The 24,681-nt window shown below is 40.6% G+C and overlaps 1 protein-coding gene across 2 annotated transcripts; it reads right to left on the reverse strand.

Annotated features, from left to right (window-relative positions):
- Positions 1 to 19: 19 nt before the first annotated feature.
- On the reverse strand, positions 20 to 18,150 carry LOC111833949 (non-homologous end joining factor IFFO1). 2 transcript variants are annotated; one of them, XM_023792701.2, is made up of 9 exons: positions 16,883 to 18,150; positions 15,137 to 15,197; positions 12,659 to 12,754; positions 10,671 to 10,811; positions 10,398 to 10,582; positions 9,735 to 9,852; positions 3,087 to 3,176; positions 2,585 to 2,715; positions 20 to 2,470 (listed from the first exon to the last, which is right to left on the reverse strand). In XM_023792701.2, the coding sequence occupies exons 1-9, from the start codon at positions 17,845 to 17,847 to the stop codon at positions 2,377 to 2,379; spliced, it is 1,881 nt and encodes a 626-aa protein (XP_023648469.1). In that variant the 5' UTR covers positions 17,848 to 18,150; the 3' UTR covers positions 20 to 2,376. The 2 variants fall into 2 exon arrangements, with proteins under 2 accessions (XP_023648469.1, XP_023648468.1); XM_023792700.2 differs by having other exon boundaries at positions 3,087 to 3,179; positions 16,883 to 18,149.
- Positions 18,151 to 24,681: the final 6,531 nt, after the last annotated feature.

The following is a 24,681-nucleotide window of genomic DNA, read 5'->3' on the forward strand; positions in this document are numbered from 1 at the left end:
GAACAGACGAGAGTCACCGTTGCTTAGTAATCACTTTTATTCTGCACATGTCCAGAACCTCACAGCACTGTATAGGATGCACAAGGACTCAACTCGAGTGGCTGTAGATGTCCATGAATGTTTACTCTCTGGGTACTGGCCCACTTTCCTAAAATCTTCACCTGTGATTCATTAATTCCTTCAGTTTAAGGTTCTTTCAATAACAGCTGCAAAGAACAGTGACTCATTTTAAAGGAAACGTCTCAACCGATAATTAATTCCGGACAAAACAAGTCAACCAACCCATGATTAAGGACTTTAAAATGTCACCAGTGTCCCACCACCTTGGATTTTTTTTATTTTTTTAGCAAAGTCAGTAGTTACCCAGAAGGACGTCATAGCACATTACACTGCATAAATGTGTTCAAATTCGAATTAATGCACTCATAAATTTTCATTTATGTCCAATTGTGGCAACTTCTCTCCATTCATCAATCACACCAAAGAGCAGTTCCATACACTGAAGAAACATTGAATTTAAATATTTCGTGGAAAAATAAAAGGCTTATTTTAATTAAGTTTCTTCCGTGCACAATAACACTTAAAATATGGGATCCATGACTCTCACATATGCTCAGTTAACATAGCAGAGGCGCCTGGAGGTGTTGAGAGGGCTTCTGTAGTCCGATGGCCTTTAAAACGTAAGCCTGCCATTTTTAAACGCACCCAGAATACATATGAACATGCAGAAACACGCTACTGCGTAATACTTTCCGTTATACTTTGGCCTACACTCATACCTAAACTCCATACTCCATCTGTCCAATATATCATACAACCAAAAATGTGTGTACATTTTCTTAAAGCCTTGAACTATACAAGTCCTTTTAAAATGATTTTTTTTCTGTTATTAGATTGATAAGCTTAACATTCCAGTAAACTAAAGTTCCTGTCTATCTGCTATACATATATGTATATATATGGTAATGCTTGACACTTTTGCACATTATGGAATACAAAAATAGTGTTTTAAACACAGTTCCAGAAAATACACGTATATCACGCGCATACCAATAACATTCATTCTCAGTCACGCCACGATCTCCCCAGAACATGACCTCTTATAATATTCATTTGGATCATTAGTCATTCCTAGACTGCCGTATTTGATATGAAAACATACAGGATCAATGCATGCAGAGTTTCTGCCAAAAATGAAATGTGTTCATACCACAGAACAGCACAATACATCTTACAGACATTTCAGTTAAAGCTTAACGAGAGATTGCAGAGCTGAGGGGGTCCGTCGTATGTTCCTAAGGTTCCTGTGTTCTTTCATTGATAACGTTCCCGATGGTCACAGGGTGCCACCTCAGCACTTAAATCAGACCAGGTCACAAGTCCCCAAAATATATCATATTGAGGTAACACAGGGGGACATAGAAATATTCCTAAGTGGATGCAGACTATGAATGTTTCACTGGCTAGTCTTCTATTCATCGTTTGTCAGGCTTTCAGAAAGCAGGTAGCACAAAGGATTTTAAATAATAATAAACATCTGGTGATGTGTGAGTGGCTGTGTCTTATAAAATATTCCCCCATCAAAGCGACACCATCACAATGTGAAGAGACACATTGTGTGACTGGGCTGGGAGGACAACAAGTTTTTAATACGCACTATTGTATTATCAATGGCTTCAGAAAATTACGAGCTGAAGTACGAGTAAAATGCTGAAAAACAGTATGAATCCTGATAATGTATTTCAGTTCAAACCCTAGAATAACACCGGAAGCTTGGCTGTGTGTGTCTGGCTGCTGAGGTACTCGTGTGTGGGAGATATGGCTGTGGAGGTCAGTACTACAATTTTAGAATGAAATACAGCTGTGCGGTAGACATGATACACCGCGCTTCCACAAGGGGGGCAGCGGCTATAATGTCTATCCAGTTGTGTTGAGGAAACGTGTGAGGTGGTATTAAGTCACAGGACGTACAGGAAGTAAAGCAGGATGTGAATGGGCCAGTCCATCATGGTACAGTCAAGCGTTCATTTACAAACTGGAAAATCACTCCTCATCCTTCCAATTCAGAAAGCTAAAGAAGCCAGAGATGCTAGAACACACAGGCCAAGAGCAGGAGTCAGGTTCAAACCCTCGGAAAGGACACAAACACCTGAGCCTCCCGTGGAAGTATTTTTGCAAATCTACAAGTCCATTCAGAAGCTCTCGTGGATGTATTTACAACACTTTCCCTTACAAAAGGCTGCATATGGGACACAGATGAGCTATTAAGCAGTGAAAACAACACAGAACTCTCCCAACACACAATGGTGTGAGGGAGGATCCGGGGTCTGCCACCTGCTGGCCAACAAGTGCTAGTGCGCCCCGCTGGCAGCCGCATCACCTCCCCGAACGTGCAGGCGAAGGCACTTGCATCTTCTCCCGGTCAACATTGTCACTCTCTTCAGCAGCGGCAGAAGACGGGGGATATTTACTGAGGTGAGAAAGAGGAGGGGGAGTTGTGTGTGTGTGTGTGTATATATATATATATGAATGGAGGAAGTGTGAGGAAATGTGAGGAAGTGTGAAGGTGGGGGCGAGAGCGGACCTGTCCCCGGTCTGAGTGATGAGCCTCCGGCATGTCTCCATCTGCACGTCTAGGCCACGCTTCATGGAGCACATCTCCATGTACTCGTGCAAATGCCGGTTCATGTCTGACTTGGCCGTAGCGAGCTCCAGCTGGTGGGCACGCGTATACACACACATACAAACACACACAGAGACATGCAAACATTCACATTTACAGAGAGGCATCTGCCCCCATTAACACAAAACCAGCACATTTTCCACTAAAAAAAAAAAAACGATGTTAAAATAGACCACTTTTTTGGAAGAAAACTAAATCATAAGCACAGAACACAAATACACAAATACACTAAACGTCTGCTACCATGACAACCCAAGGTTATGGCATTTTAGCTGCATTACTTTGTGTGGAATTGTGGCTGGTTAGCAACATTGTGTGGTAAGAATGTGCTTTTAATTGTTGCCTTTTAATGAACTGAATTCAAAAACAAAAACAAAAGGAAATGACAACTGTCGAGACGCACCTCAATTTGGTCGATAGTTTCTTGGTACTCCTTCTCACGGGATTTAAAGAGGCACTCCGTGTCCGTAATGACCTTCTCGAGGCATTCTTCCTGCTGTGGACAAGCAGACCGTAGTGAAGTGCTTAAACACCAACCAGGTGGAATTTCCCACGCGGCCTCGTCACCCTACACAATGGCCCCATAACGCTGTTTAATTTACCTTTTATTAATTATTCATTATATCCATTAGTCTTTTACATATTCCAAGCTGGTAGCATAGTGGTTGAGAACATGGTATCCTGTAGGGCGGCACAGTACCTCGTTTCAGCATGCACATGTGAGATAATCACGTCGCAGGATGAGCAATATCAAGGAAGGCAAATTAAACAAGACATCACGCTGCAACTTTTTTGCTACTTGACACAAAAGGAAAATTTGCATGGTTCTCTTTTTCCATGACTAATCTGCAAGCCAAATCATGTAAATTTTATTTGTACAGCACATTTAAAAACAACAAGGGTTTGTTTTTTTTGTTTTGAGTACAACAAAAGTCTGTCTGACATAACAATTTACTCTGATTTAAGTATTTTTGGCAACACAGAGTTTGTTGCTAGTGAGTGACATGCAGGCTCTGCTTGCACAGCGAACCACCAGTCACAATTAGGGCTGAGAGATGTGCAATATTAATATTGACATTGCATGTTATGCACATTCAGATCTTGTTGAATCTGTTCTTCTGACCAGATCACAATTATTGCTTGGGTTTATTCATTTGTCCAAGCACCCATTATTACTTTTTGTTTTTACTTTGTTTATTATTGTTTTCTGAAATGGCAACTATGTTTTTTCATAATAGCGGATGTATTTTGTGTTTGCAAGGCAGGTTATCTATAACCACTCTACAAAAACCCGATAGCAAGTCCTACCCCAAACATCAACGCATGAAAAAGTTGCTACAGCTGGTTTGGTACTGGTACTCAACCAGAAGTCAACAAAAAATAGCTCCGGCTTTGTGGCGCAAAAATCTAAAATGGTTAATAAAGAGTATACCTCAAGTAACAAGAGGAGCTTAATCCGAAGCTCCACTTGGCAAAATGAAAAAGTGTTGGCACAATAAAGCACCCAGACTAACATCCTGCTTGCTAAACTGCCGGACACGACAGGGGTTAATAAAAAAAAAAAATAATTATATATATATATATATATATATATATATATATATATATATATATATAATGGCATGCCAAACAGGAATGGAATGAAACCCGATATATATGGAATGAAACCTGATATATATACAATGAAACTCAGAATATATGGAATGAAACCCGATATATATGGAATGAAACTCGGAATATATGGAATGAAAGTCGATATATATATAATGAAAGTCGATATATATATATAATGAAAGCCGATATATATATAATGAAAGCCGATATATATATATATAAGGAATGAATGTCGATATATATATATATAATGAAAAAAAATAGAAAAAAAAAATAGACAGAAATTGACAGAAATTGTTCATCATATAAACGACAAAGATAATAAAAAAAAAAAAAAAAAAAACTTTTTAGGCAGTTTTCAGCGTTCACTCGATCTGTTCACCAAGGGCGATACCATTAGCTTTCATTCCATACAGTATATTCCGAGTTTCATTGTATATATATCGGCATTCATTCCATATATATCGGGTTTCATTCCATATATTCCGAGTTTCATTGTACATATATCAGGTTTCATTCCATATATTACGAGTTTCATTGTATATATATCAGGTTTCATTCCATATATATCAGGTTTCATTCCATATATTCCGAGTTTCATTGTATATATATCAACATTCATTCAATATATTCCGAGTTTCATTGTATATATATCAGGTTTCATTCCATATATATCGGGTTTCATTCCATATATTCCGAGTTTCATTGTATATATATCAACATTCATTCAATATATTCCGAGTTTCATTGTATATATATCAGGTTTCATTCCATATATATCCGGTTTCATTCCATATATTCCGAGTTTCATTGTATATATATCAACATTCATTCAATATATTCCGCGTTTCATTGTATATATATCGGCTTTCATTCAATTTATTCCGAGTTTCATTATATATATATCGACATTCATTCCTTATATATATATCGGCTTTCATTATATATATATCGGCTTTCATTATATATATATCGACTTTCATTCCATATATTCCGAGTTTCATTCCATATATATCGGGTTTCATTCCATATATATCAAAGATGATTAAATATTTCCTGTTTGGCATGCCATAATATATATATATATATATATATATATATATATATATATATATATATATATATATATATATATATATATATATATTATATTATATAAAAAGTACAGTGTTACCACAGAACTCGAAATTAATCCGTTCAGAACTCTGGATCGAATCCTAAAACATTTGAGTTCTTCAGTAAAAAAATTTTCCCCACAAGAAGCAATGGAAAACCAATTATTTGGTTCCCGGCCCCAAAAAATTACACCAAAATATGTTTTTTTTTAAGCATTTAAACACAAAATGAATCGGACAAAACAAGAAAAGCATATACTGTACTAAACATCTAAGAACATTTATCAAAAGTCATTTTTAAAGTAAGAAAAATGTATCCAAACAATGTGTAAAGTAAAAAAAAAAAAACAATGTGTCATGACCCGATCGTCCGCTCCTTCCGTGTGCCACGCCCCCTCATTAACCCCGTGTGGAATCCCCATGTGATCAGCTGTTTCTGGTTGTTGTGTTTAGTTCTCTGCATTTAGTTCGCATTTCAGTTTGTTTCCCCAGTCCGGTCACTGTATTGTCCGTCTGCGTTTCCCTGCCTTACCTGTAATTAAGCCCCGTATTCCCGGATATCCTGACCTCTGCGCCTTTGTCTCAGTTCCATCCCCGCTGGGCACGATAATATTATTATAATTAAATGTATTAATGGTTTATTATTAATATTAAAATAATTAAGAAATATTTATTTTTAAATGTATTTTATTATATAATAATTACTGTTACTGTCTATCATTGTCTAAATGTATTTTTACTGTCTAAATATATGTATTCAGCTAGTGTAAACATGCACAATGCTATCACAGTGAATGTGAGGCTGAGACTGAAGCGTTACCCTTTGATTCTGCTGAGAGACGTGGAGCGTGACTCATTTCCCCGCGCATAGAAGTTATCTTAGGTTGGCGTTCACGATTTGACTTCTGAGATCAGATCAAGCTCTAGGTCTTTTTTTTTTTTTTTTTTAACTAGTTGGTTCGACTTTTAAGAAATTCGAGTTCTAATGAGTTTGAGAACTGAGGTACCACTGTATTGAATTTTTTGTACAAAAAGTATGGTACCTAGTGCAGTGGAAAAGCACTCAGATAAAAGGGTAAATCTATAAACTAACCTGTCCGTAGCCTAAACTCCCCTCCCCCATGTGTAGTTTTAGACCTGTTCAAATATTACAGTAAAAATTTAAATATTCAATACAGTAGTCTATATTTATCCAATCAACTACTAAATAGAAAGTGATGAGAAATACCCTGAAGTCTATGAGTCTAGTGATGCAGAAAATATTTTGCTTCACTGAGGTTCCTTTTATCAACCTAAGGGTGGTTCTGTTTTGCCCAATACTTTGTCAGACATTTTTTGAACTCACATAATTTTTTGGGTTCACATGCAGTCATGTGAAAAAGAAAGTACACTGTCTTTCAGTTCTATGGTTTTACGTATCAGGTCATAATAATAATGGGGGAAAAAAATCATCCGTTCCTTAGCAGGTTCCAAAATTTAAATCTAAACTCAGGAGTAAATTTAGAATTTTGTGATTAATTATCCTTGTTGACACACCACAGCACACAACAATGGAATGTGTTCTTTGCATTTAACCCATATGTGACAATGTGACATAGCAGGGGGCAGCTAACACAGCACCCAGGGAGCAGTGTTTGGGGGCAGTACCTTGCTCAGGGAACCTCAGTGATGCCTTGCTGTTCAGGGATTCGAACCTACAATCTTTCAATTACAAGTACGTGTCCCTAACCATTAAGCCACCACTGCCCTCAAAAAAAAAATCAACACACATCAGATTCCATGTCATTATTTAACAAAAATGAAGCCAAAGTGGAGAAGCCATGTGTGAAAGCCTAAGTACACCCCAAGATTCAATAGCTTGTAGAACCAACTTTAGCAGCAATAACTTGAAGTGATCATTTTCTGTGTAACGAACAGTCTCTCACATCATTGTGGAGGAATTTTGACCCTCTCTATTTTACAACGTTGCTTCAGTTCATTGATGTTTGTGGACATTCGCTTATACACAGCTCTCTTAAGGTTCTGCAGTAGCATTTCAATCAGGTTGAGGTCTGGACTTTAACTGGGCCATTACAACACCATGTAGAATTTGCCATGGCCCACAGCTTGCAGCAAGGATGGACAGTGGCAAAAGGTTGATTTTTCTGACGAATCATCCATTGAACTACATACCAAATGCCGCAAATACTGCAGGAGACCTGTTGGAACCCGCATGAACTCAAAATTCACCCAGAAAACAGTCAAGTTTGGTGGAGGAAAAATCATGGTTTGGGGTTACATCCAGCATGGGGGTGTTCGAGAGATCTGCAGAGTGGATGGCAACATCAACAGCCTGAAGTATCAAGATATTCTTGCTGCCCATTATATTCCAAACCATAAGAGAGGGCAAATTCTGAAGAAGGATGGCGCTCCTTCTCATACTTCAGCCTCCACACTGAAGTTCCTGAAACTGAAGAGGATCAAGGTGCTCCAGGATTGGCCAGCCCAGCCACCAGACATGAACATTATTGAGCATGTCTGGGGTAAGATGAAGGAGGAGGCTTGGGAGACGAAACCAAAGAATCTAGACGAACCCTGGGAGTCCTGCAAAACTGCTTTCTTTGCCATTCCAGATGACTTCATCAACAAGTTATTTCAGTCATTGCCAAGACGTATGGATGTGGTCCTCCAAGCTCATGGGAATCATACACATTATTAATTTTTTTTTCCAAGGCACCATTCTGATGTTATTGTAGCATGTTTGTGTATTCTAAATTAAGTATATGTATAATTTCTACATTATTTTTGTATATGACAAGACTTTTGTCCAGGCAAAAGTTGACCTTTCTGTCCTAATTCCATGACAAAACTCAATGAATGATGCAAAACTTTATTTTGGTATAATAAGCATAATCTAGAGGGCTTTGCCTTTTCTTATAAGCCATTTCTGATTCCAACTGATTAACTACAGGTCAAGTTATTATTTGTTGTTCCTACAACTTGGTTAAGTGACAAGACTTTTGTCAGGCACTGTAGTTCAAATGGAGTGGAACAATGTAAAGTTATTTCTGGTGACTGGAGTTGCAATCCTGCCACCAACTTCCAAATTTTCCATGAAAGCTGGAGGACCTGCTTGCAGGGTTGGATGTAGGTTAATGTCATAACCAGGATAAAGCAACTGCAGGTTAAGGACCTTGCTCAAGGGTTAGGGTTAAGGTTAGTAGAACCACTCCTGGCATTCACAGGATGTGAACTGACAACCTTCCAGGTACCAGCACAGATCTTTCAGGTCCTGTGACTGCAAAAAAAGCCCAAATCATCACACCTTCAACACTGTGCTTGACGGTTAGTATGAGGTGTTTGTGCTGATCTGCTGCATTTGGTTTTCACCAAACATATTGCTATGCATTATAGCCAAATATCCCCTCTTTGGTCTCATCTGTTCCAGAAGTGTTGATGGTTTGTTGAGATGCAACTTTGCAAACCTAAGTCGTTCTGCCATGTTCTTTTTAGAGAAAAGAGGCTTTCTCCTGGCAAACATTCCAAACAAGCCATACTTGTGCAGTGTTTGTCTAATTGTACTGTCATGCTAACTGAATCCTGTAGAGTCTGATATGTAGCTCTTGGGTGTTTTGTCTGACCTTGGAGTGAATTTACTGGGGTGTCCAATCTTGGGAAGATTGGCAACTGTCTTGAATGTTTTCCACTTGTGAATAATCTTTCTCACTGTAAATTGATAGACTTCACATTGTTTGGAAATGGCCTTATAACCCATCCCAGGTTGATAGGCAGCAACAATTGCTTCTCTAAGATGCTTTTCTTCCACGGTATTGTGTTAAACTACTACAAACTGCCAAAACTTCTGTTTTTATAGAGGTGGTCACACTTGCTGATGATCAGCTAACCAAGTGTATTTGATTAGCAGCACCTGGCTGCTATTTATGCTGTTAATTGCCATGGAAGCAGTACGGGCGTACTTAATTTTTCGCACACGGCTTCTGCATTTTTGTTTATTTAACAAAACTAAGCCATGACACTGTGCAATATGTCATTGTGTTGCTGTTCACTTGAGGTTGTATTTACCTAATTTTAAGACCTGCTAAGGGCCAGATGACTTTTTATTAAGTCTTGGTACGTAAAACCTTAGAATTACTTTCTTTTTCACATGACTGTAAATGAAATATTGGAATTAAAAAAGATATTTTATGTGATACAAATGTAACTTTTTTCCTTTTACTTTATTTTTGTGAAGCACTACTTCACCTTTTGTCTTAAAGAAACCTTCACTGCTGCACACACATTAATCACCATTCAGTGACAGGGATAACCTACGACCAGCGTACCTCCCCCTGCGTTTCCACTCCCAGGCCGCAGCCGGGAAAATCCTCCCACAGTAACAGAGTCTCCTCTGTCTCCTCCCAGGCCAGACTGTCGCAGTCGTCCTCAAACTCACTCTCCCGCCTTTTAAAAAAACACAACAAAACACCAACCTCAGATCCCGCCCGAGGGAATATGATAGCTTCGATACAGATAGAGCCTGAAAGCCATACCCCTGTTTGTGTTCACAGAATTATTCCTGATCAGTCAAAAACACCGAGTTACACAAACAATTAGAGGTATAAACATATTTATCATTTTTGTATCACTGGTGCCTAGGGTCAGTACACTAAAAAGAAAAACAGAATAGATTTGCTCTATTCATCCCCACAGAGAAACTCTTTTTTGCATATCCTGTCTTGTTCTCCATGAGACACATGAATACAAGTGAGAGTAAGTTTAAGGGTCATATTGCGAGTTCAGCCAGTATGCGGCGCTCCTGGAGCAATTAGAGGTTATGGGCCTTGCTCGCTGTACCAACAGTGGCATCACTATGCTGACCACAGTATTTGAGCCAATGATCTTCTGGTCACAGGCCTAACCACAAGCCACATACTGGCCCATTAATCTGAGGAATCACAGTCTTCTGCACACAATATACTATTATTCAAGGTTTTATCGTCACTCACAATTGATTCAACATCCTCTGCATTTCCTCGTTAATCTGATTGGCCGAGGAGGGGTCTTCCCTGGCTCCACCCCCCTCGCTCTCAGAGGCGCTTGTCAGGTCATCCGTCTCACTGGCAGTCGCAGTGGTGGGTGGGGGAGCATGTCTGCGGGGGCGCCTGTTCGCAGTTGAAGGTGAGGTGGGCACCTACACGAGTGGACGAGGAGCGTAAGGCTGAGGTGAGGAGGACATGGGGGTGGAATGAAGCCACTGGGGCATCAGAATCAGAGGCTACCTGGAACATCTTGATCATGTCCTCACAGTTCCTCTGCTGGGCAACATCGCACAGCCGGGCAGTGATGTCAATCCGGCGACAGATGTCCATGTCCACCTTCATAGCCTTCTCCTGGATCTTACTGTCAAGCTCAGACAGATTCTGACAGACACAAGGGGGAACAGTCACTTACACATTTCACCCGAGTCAGCTAAGAAGGGCAGAGGAGGCTCCACATACCAAATATTACAAGAATCATCACGAATGAATATCAGTTATAATCCAGGACATTGTAACATTTTTATTTAGCAGATGTTTTATCCAAAGAGAAAAGCAGGCTCAGCCAGTCCCTGGTGCAGTCAGGGTTAAAGGTCTTGCTCATGGACCCAATGGTGAAATCAACCATAGGATTTGATCCGACAACCATGTGATCCCAACCCACACGCTGTTCCCTAATATGTGTTTAATATGGGCTCTTATACAGATCTTCCAACCTGTCAACAGGAAGGGTGTTCAGAAGTCCCTGATTCAGATGAGAAGTGTACCTCCTATGATTACTGATTACTACCCAGTAGTACACTACACTTGCCTAGGGGTGGGCGATATGACCTCAAATTATTATCACAGTATCTTTCACTTTTGGACGGTGATGGTATTATATCGCGGTTACTTTTTTTGGGAAGAGTAGCATGTCCCTTTATGTAAATTTTATAGTATATTAAGTACACTTTAAGATGGGTCTGGGTGGTTTTATTTCAAAAAGACATAAAATGTGTCATAGGTAATGTTTTCTCATATTTGTTTTAAAATTGTCAGAGCAACAAGTTGCTTCAGCCTAAAACAGTGCATTTTACAGTTCATTTCAAATAAAACACAGGGTTGCCAACTTCGGTCAGCTGGCTGGAGAGCAATTTTCAATTCAAGACAAGTCTGCACACATACGCAAACGCATTTACATGTATGTAACCATTTTATTACCTTCTAAATAGTCTGTAGGGTTTGCAAGCTACCACAACGCTTTTGATGTCCCCAATTTTAGGTTTGCAATGGAATAATATATATTTGCGGTTAGATTTCTAGCGTGTGCGTGAGTTTGAAAGCCTGAGTGTCACGCCAGATGCGTGACAATTGGCAACCCTGAAAATGTACGTTTTTTGTTTCACATGAGTTTATTTGTATAAAAATAATATTACTTTATAGAGTTGTTAAAAAAGGTCATCTTTGACAAACATGAAATAACCAATTATGTAAGTCCATTTATCCAGCATTTTATAAATTACTGCGTTTGAAAACTTTTCAGCTGTAGAATTTCAGGACAGAGCAGCCACTCTGTTAGGAACATTACGGCTTTATGTTACATTCCCTGCTGTTATTAATATTAATGGCACATTAGCGCAAACAAAAGGGCTGCACACGCCAACGTAAGTCTTACTTGGAGTTCGAGTTTGACGTTCATTGATGTTGGAAACGGGCGGTTCCAGTGTGAACTGGGCAGTTGTGCTTTTGCACCTTGCATGAAGGCAGCGGCGCATATATATTTGGCGAATGTTTTATTTTTTTAATTTGCTACTAATATATGATTTATATATATATATATATATATATATATATATATATATATATATATATATATATATATATATATATATATATATATAAATAAATAAAAAGCAGGGCTATTTAAATACCTAACTTTATAATTTTTTAAGAAATGGGTCAACAGAAGAGCCTAAAGGAACAACAAAGCCAAACACGGCAAGTTCTGACAGGACAGAGACGTCGAAAATAGCACAAGCACAGACATTCCCTCCCAAAATCAGCTCCAGCTCCAGAGTTCACCCCTCTCAGAGAAACGGGACACCATCTTAGAAATCACTGAAGTGGGAAGATGGATGAGAATATGATTTACTTGGGCAGGCTGCAGGGTTTGGGGCAGGTGGTGGGTATTCATGGAAATGCAGTGCGTGTTGTGCTGAGGGCGAGGGGGCCGAGCAGTGGCAGAGACTCACATTACTCATGAGCCCCTTGAAGAGGACGAGCTCCGCCTTCAGCTGCTGCACCCGCAACGCCAACTCATCTTGGCTGGACTCGCTCTCCTGCAGGTCCTGCAGGGGGCGACAGGCACGAAAGACGCTTCGAAGCCAGGCCGCAACAGGGCGGCGCTGTTGCAGAGACGGGGCAGAGAGGCTTGGAGGAAATCCAGGCAGTCAGGGTCACTTTGGAAATAATGCACCTGCAAGCTCGTCCAGTAGCTTGGACGGGATGGGAGTTTCAAAGGTGATGAGCCAGGCAGCTTTGGGCCTGCAATCCTAGCTGGATTCTAGCTGGTGTGTTTCCAATCTTACATTGGACTGCCTACACTAGAAAAACAAACAAGCCCTTATCCAGCAAGCCTTCGTGTCATAAGTTTTTAACAGACAATTATCCCCCAGTATCAAAACCAGAAATCGTAGGGGCCTGCAAGTATGCAAAGCTTCCTAAACTGAAGTACTGTTCTATCATAAAATAAGGTCCTTTCCTTCCACAGGAACTTTTTTCAGGAAACAGGAATTATTTAGGAATTCTGGAACTTCTGTCAGATTCCTACTGCAGGAACTTGGCCCGATTCTAGTTCCTGGTCCTATTTTTATTCCCTACTCCAGGGACTCTAGCCCCAAAGTACTCTTTGCTCGACCAGCAAATACTTGGGGAGGGACTTATAGCGAAAATCTTTGCTGATCTTTGTTGTCCACAAGCACCAGCACCAACTTGGAAGTGTGGGGAAGAAAGACAGAAGTAGTGGAGCAAAAACGGAGCAAATGTATCTCAAATACTTTAACTGTTTTAATGAATACCTTTTCTTTTTATTTGCATATTTATCTCCATATTTCTGCTTCGGAAAGTTTGATCTCCACAATACAACGTAAAAGTCATATTCTGTTTTGTGCGCTGGCTTTCTTCTCATATGCATCTGTTTATCTACAAGATCTAGGAGATTTTTATTTGCCATTTGTGCATAAAATCAACATTCCAGGCACATTGGAATTCTTGTGCAGAGCTCTCTCAGAGTCAAGTAAATAGAACACTTAACAGAAAAAAGAAAAAAGATGGTAATATCTACACAAAAGGAAAGAAATTTAAATATAAGTACTGATCATGAACGAACTATGAAAGAACTTATAAATACAATAAGTATGTACTATAATCGATGCACATACTAGTGGTGCACAGATGTGTATATGTTGACTGAAGACCAATATATTTTTGTATAATACAGCCAATACCAATAACTAGCTAACCTTCAAGACTTGCCAAACATAGAGGCTGCTGACGGTAAAACTTGCCAGCATGTATAAGCGGAATGACGTTGCATGCTTTTTTTATTCTGCGGTAAATGAAAGATCGATCTGCAGGCTGTATTTCATAATGAATTATAAACATGTCCCAAGCCAGTACTTTGAGCTTGTTGTCACCTCTTCCAAGTGGTGAAGGAGCCGATAAAATCCCTCATTGTCCACTACGGAAAATAGCTTATCATACAATGGAATCAAATCCTTGTTTCAGTAGTTGTGTCTTTGGTGCTGCTAACTTTGAATACTTATAAAGTTTAAATATCAGGCAGCAATATCAGCCAAGACTGACATATTGGATCTATGCAAAAATCTTTCGACGAATATCGGCCAATACCACTACTTCATGCATATCTTGTACAAATACTAATGAAAGAATATAGAACAATATCTAGCAAAATTAGTTGTTTATTCTATACTGGTTTGGAGCAGTAGTGTACTTTCCCGTAATTTTAACCTACAACCTTCTTGCATCTCTCGTGCTTATTTAGGATAAAGGTCACAATTCCTGTTGTGTGATGGGAATGCGACACACAAAAGTCCAAACAGCTCAGGAACTTGGAATCAAGAACCAGCTTTCTGAACTTTGCCAGGGACAGACCTAAAGTAATCAGTCTGCAGTAATGACCACAAGAATTGACCACTTTTGAAATGGTAGTTAATGTACCAACCTCCAAAACTGTAAAACCTACAGTGTCCAGATTACATACTTGCTAAAGATAATTTCAAATAATTCACTACTTAAATAGTAACACACAATATATGCAATGCTAACAGTACACTATATCCTTGCAATCCCAAATAAGCTGTTGGACACCAGACTGAGAGCAGGAGGTAAAGTAATTCAATAAAAATATACAAACAATCAAGCTGGCAGTAGGTACCGCAAGATCAAGGCTTTAGGATTTAGACACATAAGAAGCAGGATAGCTATATTACATATTAGTTTAAAAACTGCAGCGAGAAACACTTTCATTGCCCATTTAAATCAATAAATTCCAACTTACTGGGAAGAGCAGTTAATGGTTTTGGAAGCAGGCAAGTTTAAGCAGGCTGTTTTGGACATGTGCTGTCACGAAGACGCAGGTATGCAAAGCTCTCCAAATGGTGAGCGTGGGGCAGTGTGCGGAGTGCAGTGAGGGCACCGCGTCCTCTCACCTCCTGCAGCTCCGAGACCTTCCCCTGGAGATCCACTCGCATTGTGTACTCCTCTTCCCATCTACGGAGAACCGGGGGGGGGGGGGACAAAAACAGTGTAATTAAAATGAAAAGAGCATCAAAGTATCCACACAAAAAAACAAATGCAACTCTGAATTACTCCTAATCAATACTCTTTGCTGGTAAATTAATATAATTAATGTGAGACAAATGTTTTAAAAAAAAGACCACTGTATTGCATTGACTCAAAAAAGAAGGTGTACAGTGCAATTCCAGTAATGCAGAATGTCATAAAAAAGTCACACCTTTCACAAATCACATATTATATTATGTAGGAACCAGATAAATTGGTAAGATGCTGTTTTGTTTGGCCATAAACAAATGTGATTGTGCTATAATTATAATAATGATTAAATATACTGCTGTAAGTCAGGGAGGGGACATGAATTTCAGGGGGTGTGTCTCTAAATTTCCTTGAACAGCTACCAAGCAGTAACTGCCAGTACAAAATACTGCATTGCAGATGCAGTGTGGACGCATATGGGGAGTAAGGAGGAGGGGGTGGCATGGAAGGCCACAGGCTCAGAAATAACAGGAAAAAGACGAATTAGAAACACAAATTGTGACTTTCTAATTTGGCCAGCAATACATATTCTGTTCTAAGCCCCAATCGAAGCACCCCGGGACTGATCCCACACCATGATGTTAAACAAGCGTGTCTCCTTCACACAATATGCTGCCAGAACGCACAGCATCTGTTTTAACCTAGTTATCGTCCATCACATGGCACGGCAATGCGATCCCGTTTACTAAACATATAAATGGGTCCAAAGCCATACTATTAAGAAAAGCCTGAGTATTCTCAAATATCTCAAAAGCGATTCTTATATAAATCACGTTTCATTAATTTTGCTGCCCGCTCGTAACGTAAGTATTCGTAAGTATTCACTACATTTAATGCCTGTCTGTAGATACACTTTCTTGCCACTTTTATCTGCTGGAGTAGTGGTTTAGAAACCCAGTTAATCTTGAAACGTCTAAGCACTAAAGGAAACCAAATGCCCGAAAATCCTTCGGGTAAACCACCAGCCTATAGGTACATGCGTTTAAATAAATGTGTACTATTCATAGATTCCTGGCATGACATCCGACTTTCCTTTTAATAAGGCAACTCATGGATTAAAAAAAGAAAGAAAAAACGAAATATTAAAGAACTTTAACTACTGCTTTGACATGTGAAGCTGCTTTTTATGCCACATTTACATGTTACTGCGTCACTTCAAAGTAATTTTGCAAGATTTTGATCGTTTCTGTCAAATAGAAGGCAAAGCAAACATAATTGAAACAATCATCCCTTATAGGCACACAATGTGTTTGGCTTAATTATAAAGCAATGATAAACAAAGTTAGTTAATTATACGTCTAAAATACACCAGGTTTATTCTTAACAAATCAATCTAAAAATTAATGAGCAACAATATACACACATTTATTGCACTTGTAATTTTGCGGTTTTATTCCCTGGACCAACACCTTAATTTGTCATTCAAAAAATCAGGAAAAAGACTGAAACTTAATTGCAATTATGCTTATCACTAGACACACTTGCATCTACTTAATAAGAAGCATCACGGTAATACACGAAGTAATACTTTGCATAATTTAAATGACTTGTATTAATTGAAATCAAGCGATAGTTACCATACAGAAAAAAATGGTTTATATTTAAAGCCAGTTTATCTTTACCTCCGCTTGTACTCGTCTCTCTCCCTCTTCACTTTCCCCAGCACATTGTAGAGAGCCCTTATTTCAGGGGTGATGGTATCGATCTGCACCCCTACCCCGTCCGGGTGCACCCAGGACACCCCAGGGCTCGTCACCCGGGTCTCGATGCCCGATCCCAGCTTGCGAGTATGGTTGTAAGACCAAATGGTACCGGGAAGAAACCTTGGAGGCGGGTTAGTGGAGGTCACCGGCCCATTCTTGGTGTTGATGTTGGAGTTTGCCGACGTCCCGTTTGGAGTCGGCGGCCCCACCACGATATTGGGGTTGGAGTTAGTGTTCGGACCGCCGGTGTTTGGGTCATCGGAACCTGCCGGGGTTCTGCTGCCCTGATCAAGCGTAAGGACCGTAGTGAGGGGAGGCATGAAGAGGGTGGCAGGTCGTTGTAGCGGATTATTCGCGTTGTGGAAAGGCAATGAACCGGGCCGGAGTGAGATCGGCCCCACAAAGCCCGTCTGGACAGCCATCTCTTTCGTGAGCGGCTTCTTCGCATCCCCGACACCATCGCCTTCTAGCGCCTGTTGGAGCTGCTTTTCCAAAATCTTATTCCGCCTTTCCAGCTCATGCACTTTGGCTAAAAAGCAGCGGAAGCGTAGATTCAGGGACTTCAACGAGCTGATATTGGAACCCAGGTCGTTTCGGAGGGCCATTGCTGCGGGTGGAGTCGGAGGGGTAATGTGCAAAAAATTGTTAATATGACAGTAAGCGACGCCGGTCTGCGGTTGGGCGCTGAAATCCAGTCCCGATATGCTTCCTGTACACAATCCAGGCTGCTCGTTTAGAAAAACCGACGGATCGGACAGGCCTGTCGGGGACTGAAGCTGGAGCTGAGCCGATCCCTGGTTCTGTTGCTGCTGGAGAAGCACATTGGCCCCCAACGAAGGATTCATTCTACCGCTGGAAAATCTGAAATGCTCCAGATCCGGCATGAACACGGACTTGATGGGCTGATTTAGACGAACGGGTATTTTTTCCAGCTATAAATACCAATAGGCTTTTAGTTAATTAGATGCACCAGTCCGGTGGGTATCTGTAGATCAAAAGGACGAGGCTTTACAGCGTTTTAAGAGATAACAGAAAGTCTGCGGAATGTTGAGAAAAAAGCATATCTGGCTACTGATTTAAGTCTTTTCTATCTACAAAATACCGCAATTTTAAAGTCCGCACAGATTGACTTGACTCGGCGACATAGAAAACCAGCTGTCCGGCTCGACCGTAATCTGGCTGCAAAATAGACAAACATGGGCTAATGCGGGATTTCGTTTTATTACCGTAAGTACCCAAATAAAGGAACTCCTTCGTTTGTCTCCAGTTGCTGTTCGTTTTACATCTCACCTTGATAGTCGATAATCTCCGTATTTACGGTAACACGGCTTTTACGTCAAAGCATAATTAAACATTATCGGTGGTCTTTTTTATATTCAATTTATCGAGCAATATCTCTGGAGGTTATTGCTATTAAAGCTGCCTTTTAAGTTTATGTACAAGTGCACTCTACTGACCACCTTGAGGATAATATTTTTCATCCTTGTGACGTGATTTGTGATGTATAAGTGAAAGTGCAAGGATTTATGCGTAAATAAGATCTGTAAAATGACTTTATTAAGTAGCATTCAAACAAGAGAGCGCACAGAATTCTCGAAATGTTTCCTATATATAGCTTTGTTTAACTATGATGTATAAAATAGTGTTCAGTATTAAATTAACATTTTAAACGGCCATTGTACAGTGTGGCATTGTACTTTTTCTATAAGATGTGTGTGGCACGATGTAGACCATGGTGAAATGCACTTAATTCTAACAATAATCTGTACAACGCTGCTATTTTTAAATGTAGAACTATTGTTATAGCCAAGATTATTCTTATCCTGATTTCACATTTAATGTGACAGTATTGGTTGTTTGCTTAGTTACATCCGCATGACAATTAAATAATATCCATCCATTTGTCCATCCACCATGACTGCCTTTTTATTGCAGGGAACAAATCTTCATGAGGGGGAGCGTTGTAGTTAACAGGACGCCATGGGGAGAGGCGACTGTAAAACTTCAGAATCAGAACTCACTTTATTGTTAGTGTGTATGAACATACTAGAATTGTTTGTGGTCCAGTGCCCAACACGAAAGGTATAATAATATAAACAAGGCATATAGGAGAAAAACTTCACAGAACACATGCAAAAAATAGGAAACCAAGTAGGAGTATAAAACGTTACAGATGATGATTATATAAAATATACATTGTAAGACGTAAGAAAATAAATTAAACCTTAAAACTAGTGCCATTGTAGTGCAAGTTGAAACTATATTGCATGTATGCTATGAAGGGAAGATGTCAGATAAAGGGAATCACACCTGGGTGTTAGATTACTGAGGCACTAGGCAGGTTTATTTAAGGGCTGGATGGCTACGGGGAAGAAACCGTGGAGGTGGTGTGAGGTCTGGTTCAGGGGCACCTAGAAACTCGCCGAGCCGTCACACACCACAGGAAGCAAAAGGCATGTTACCTGGCCTTGCACAATTTGTCTTGATCTTCCTTTTTTAGCATCTTTAGGTGATTTTTTTTTTTTTGGGGGGGTGGCAGCCCTATGGTCATCTGGGAAATGAGCTGGTAGGAGATGGAGATGGAAACGGCTCCGTGTGGCATCCAGGCTGGAAGGAAGGTGCCGCTACAGCCTAATAGGGAAAGAAAGAGAGAAGAAGATGTAGCAGATGTGTGTGCACTGCCAGTGCACTACAGAGGGTGCCACTAAGGGTAGGGTAGAAAGAAAGAGACAGAGGCTTGTCCCCTAAGGAGGGGCCACTGGAGCTTTGCTGAGGAAGGAGGGAAAGCTGCTAGGGAGTGAGTGGAGCAACAGCAGCTGGGTCATGACAAAATGCAGGTCCACAATCAATGGGGAAGTGTGGACAACAGTGTACATCAGCAGTATTAATACACAGCCCAACATCATGTTATCGACAAATCAGGAGACAGTGAGTCAGGAAGTGTCATGACCAGGGGTCCCTTTGCTGATGACAGATTTGGTGATGTATGATTTTTGTTGGGCGCATTAACATGGTCAGAGACCCCTTGGCTATTTGAGTTGTTAGAGGCCCCCCTACTGTATTCTACAATGGTGTAGTTATTGACTGGGATGGGGGCAATAATAGAGGTTGAGCCCCTATTTTTGCAGAAGCCCCTGATGTCAAGTAATTACCCGTTAAAACTTGTTAATCAGATGGCTCGTGTTTGTGGGTCTGTTATCAAAGAATATGGTGGCACTTTCGAGGAAACCAAGATTTAGTGATAATTTTTTACGTTGCGGAACTGTTTTGTTTTGCATACTGTACTGTTTTTAATTTTCAAGAACCAAATCAAAAAATATATGATGCACAATGATGTACTTAACAGCTATTATATTTAAATACTATGACATGAAATTGGGGACATGTGGGTTAGTCTGAGCTTTTGATCAGAAGGTTGCTGGTTCTAAACCCATGGCTGGCAGAGTGATTCCATTGTTGGGCCTTTGCAAAGCCATAACCCTTATTGTTCCAGGGGAGTTGCTGTACACTGGATGACCCTGTTCTTTGACCCTCAAATGTTCTCTCACCTGTGTGTGTGTGTGTGTGCGTGCGTGTATGTAAAAAAAGGTCTAGGTGAAAAGATCATTTCCCCACAGGGTGAATAAAGGGTCACATTAACTCTGTAATTAAACAATATCAGCATTGTACTCCTTGACGCTTACAACCCGTGTTTCTCATTGTCTCCCTTCGTGACCCAGCACACCTGGATGTTACTACCTTCCCCCTTTACCAGGATGGCAGATGGCAAAATGCGAAGAACACAAAACGGGAAGATGTGCCTTGTGAAACTGAAGCAGATCCTCATTCGCCTCCTTGGAAAGAGACAGTCAGAGGATCATTTAGAGCATTCAGTAGTTAATACGTAAACTGGTAACTATAACTGTATCAGTCCTTGAAATATTTGAGAGGGACAGGAAACAGAAAAATTGCTGTTAGAATATGTTGCCAGGTATCAGTACGAGATTCCAGTGCTAATGTGTTTATCCCAAGGGCTTCTGGTCCATAACATCTAAATCTCAGTGCAGGCAGGGCTGCCCAGACTGAGGTGTAGAGTCACAGCAATCCTGTAGGGGTGGTTACTGCTGCATGCAGAAAATATCCCTCAGTTAGAACAGGCCACATTTCCACCAGTTACCCTATGCAGTACCAAACCATCTTCAGTCAAGCTAAATCGAGCCTGGCTCCTGTTCTGGGATGAAGGGTGGGTCCAGGGATTCTCTGGCGGGTGGGGGCCACCCTGCCCCCCTTCCATGATGCCAGACATGTGCTAAGTTCTGACAAGCTGTCACCATGCAGAGATGCCTGATATAAGTCTGCTGGCATAGTCTTTCACAGAGATACTTTGTTACTAAGAATAAAACTATGATGCACCTCAATATGTGTCAAATCTCCTGTTCAAGAGAAGCTCAGTAATCTGCTTTCTGGAATGTAGATGCTTTAATGTAATTTATAGAAAAGAAACATTTCAGAGAATAAAAAATGTGAAGAATGCAAAGAAGTATGCAGATCACATGTTGCAGTTATGGTAATGAATGACAATAAAGACTGATTCCTCCCAGTCCATGTGACCATTATTGTGAGGATGCAGTCACTAGTTAAACCATGAGTTTTATGGAGTCTAATAGATAGATGGGACATAAATGCGAAAAAAACAAGCAAAATAGTTTCACAAGAAAAAAAATCATTAAAACTATACATGTAATTTAAAAATATTACTAAGTGTCGAGTCCAAGGACTTGAAGTTTGGCTAACTGGTATCTCTAAATTGCCCATAGAGTTTGTGTGTGTGTGCCCTGTGACAGACTGGGAGTCCATGGCCTTGTGCCCTGTGCTTCCCAGGATTTACTCCAGGCCCCTCTACAGCCTTGCCTGGGATAATCAGCTTCAAGATGGATGGATGGATGGATGAGTGGACATATTAATAAAATGGTGTCAACAAAGCATGCTGAAGTCACTGTTGCTGAAACATAACCAGCACTTTGGCAGATGGGTAGAGGCAGCTGTAATAGAGAAATCCATCCATCTTCCAGCAGTGTGGGAGCTGATCACAGGCAGTATGGGGGAGGGAGCATCCTACACAGGACACCAATTTATATACCTCAGGCAATTTAGAGAATAAATATGGGTGTCTCTGGACTAGAGGAGACAATCCATATGAGACAGGGGGACCATGCAAACTCACACATAGCAGGGTGGGACTCAAACCCACAAACCTAGATGGGTGAAGCAACAGTGCTGCCCACTGAACCACACCACCCTACCCTACCCATAATCGAAAATACACTCACCTAAAGGATTATTAGGAACACCATACTAATACGTTGTTTGACCCCCTTTCACCTTCAGAACTGCCTTAATTCTACGTGGCACTGATTCAACAAGGTGCTGAAAGCATTCTTTAGAAATGTTGGCCCATATTGATAGGATAGCATCTTGCAGTTGATGGAGATTTGTGGGATGCACATCCAGGGCACGAAGCTAACGTTCCACCACATCCCAAAGATGCTCTATTGGGTTGAGATCTGGTGACTGTGGGGGCCACTGTAGTACAGTGAACTCATTGTCATGTTCAAGAAACCAATTTGAAATGATTCGAGCTTTGTGACATGGTGCATTATCCTGCTGGAAGTAGCCATCAGAGGATGGGTACATGGTGGTCATAAAGGGATGGACATGGTCAGAAACAATGCTCAGGTAGGCCGTGACATTTAAACGATGCCTAAGGGGCCTAAAGTGTGCCAAGAAAACATCCCCCACACCATTACACCACCACCACCAGTCTGCACAGTGGTAACAAGGCATGATGGATCCATGTTCTCATTCTGTTTATGCCAAATTCTGACTCTACCATTTGAATGTCTCAAGAGAAATCGAGACTCATCAGACCAGGCAACATTTTTCCAGTCTTCAACTGTCCAATTTTGGTGAGCTCATGCAAATTGTAGCCTCTTTTTCCTATTTGTAGTGGAGATGAGTGGTACCCGGTGGGGTCTTCTGCTGTTGTAGCCCATCCGCCTCAAGGTTGTGCGTGTTGTGGCTTCACAAATGCTTTGCTGCATACCTCGGTTGTAACGAGTGGTTATTTCAGTCAAAGTTGCTCTTCTATCAGCTTGAATCAGTTGGCCCATTCTCCTCTGACCTCTAGCATCAACAAGGCATTTTCACCCACAGGACTGCCGCATACTGGATGTTTTTCCCTTTGCACACCATTCTTTGTAAACCCTAGAAATGGTTGTGCGTGAAAATCCCAGTAACTGAGCAGATTGTGAAATACTCAGACCGGCCCGTCTGGCACCAACAACCATGCCACGCTCAAAATTGCTTAAATCACCTTTCTTTCCCATTCTGACATTCAGTTTGGAGTTCAGGAGATTGTCTTGACCAGGACCACACCCCTAAATGCATTGAAGCAACTGCCATGTGATTGGTTGATTAGATAATTGCATTAATGAGAAATTGAACTGGTGTTCCTAAAAATCCTTTAGGTGAGTGTATATGGAAGAACAATTAATGTTAAGTTTTCTGTAACTAATTAATATGTGTCAGTCAGGTATTGTTAATGGTGTGTGCCTCAGTGGGTTGTTGTGATAGGAAGGTTGCTGGGTCAAGTCCCAGGGTCACCAGAGTGATGTCACCATTGGACCCCTGAGCAGGGCCCTTAAACCCCATTTGCTCCAGGGACTGTCTGAACCTGCCTTCTCAAAAATAAAAATGTTTTTAAAAAAGTTTTCCGCTTTGGATAATCATGTCTGCTAAGTAAGCTAAACGATTATAAGAAGTAGTGTTTTTAAAGCTTAAACGTGAAACAAGGCTTGTTAATTGCTTTGTGCTTTGATCTGATCTCACAGGGACTTCAGAAGCCTGGGGAGGAAGTGAGGTCTCTGAGACAGGATGGCTGCCTAGTATTCAATATCACAAAGAGGAAAAATAGCGATTTCACTATTTAACACGAAGCAGATGTTACCCTACAGTTATACAACAGAAGAGGTGCAGGTAATGCTTTCAAGTGTGAAATACATGATCGTTTGGAGGACACTCAGTGCTTCCTGGTGTTTCAGGTGATACCAGCAACTCTGCTTTACAGGAAAGTGACAGGAAGGTGCATGTTTGGAGCGGCACACTGGTTTGTGGGGCATACGCACACAGTTGCGGTGCTGACCTCACTGACAGTAAAAGGAACGAACGGAAGCCGAGTTTTTGCAAGATGAAAAGGGCAGAATATGAGAAAAAATGGCAGTCGCAGGGAAGAAGAGGACAAACAGAAACAGCCCTTTGAGATCTAGAATGGCTGAAAGGACATTGAGTTTATTTTGAGAGACAAGCAGCATCATTTCCAGGCAGATTGGTTAAATGGACAAGGAGAAGGTCAAAACTACACAGCAACACAGGAGCTGTTTCTGTCCTCATGCCATCACCCCCATAAATAGCTGACCTGTATCATCTGCTATGCTGCAGCCACTCGTCTTTACACCCTGCCTCACTTATACTGTATTGTACAACCTCATTGCGATACGTGATGCTCATTATTACTGTTGGCACTTTATGTTTATTACTTGCCTTGTATTTAATCTGTATATTCAGATTACTTTATTGATCCCAATATATATATATATATATATATATATATATATAAATGAAGGGGTAAGCCACAAATAATGTAATTCATACATGTTAAAAATTAGGAAAATAAAATAAGA

Source organism: Paramormyrops kingsleyae, chromosome 9, assembly GCF_048594095.1.
Source record: "Paramormyrops kingsleyae isolate MSU_618 chromosome 9, PKINGS_0.4, whole genome shotgun sequence".
In the NCBI taxonomy this organism is placed as follows: Eukaryota; Metazoa; Chordata; class Actinopteri; order Osteoglossiformes; family Mormyridae; genus Paramormyrops; species Paramormyrops kingsleyae.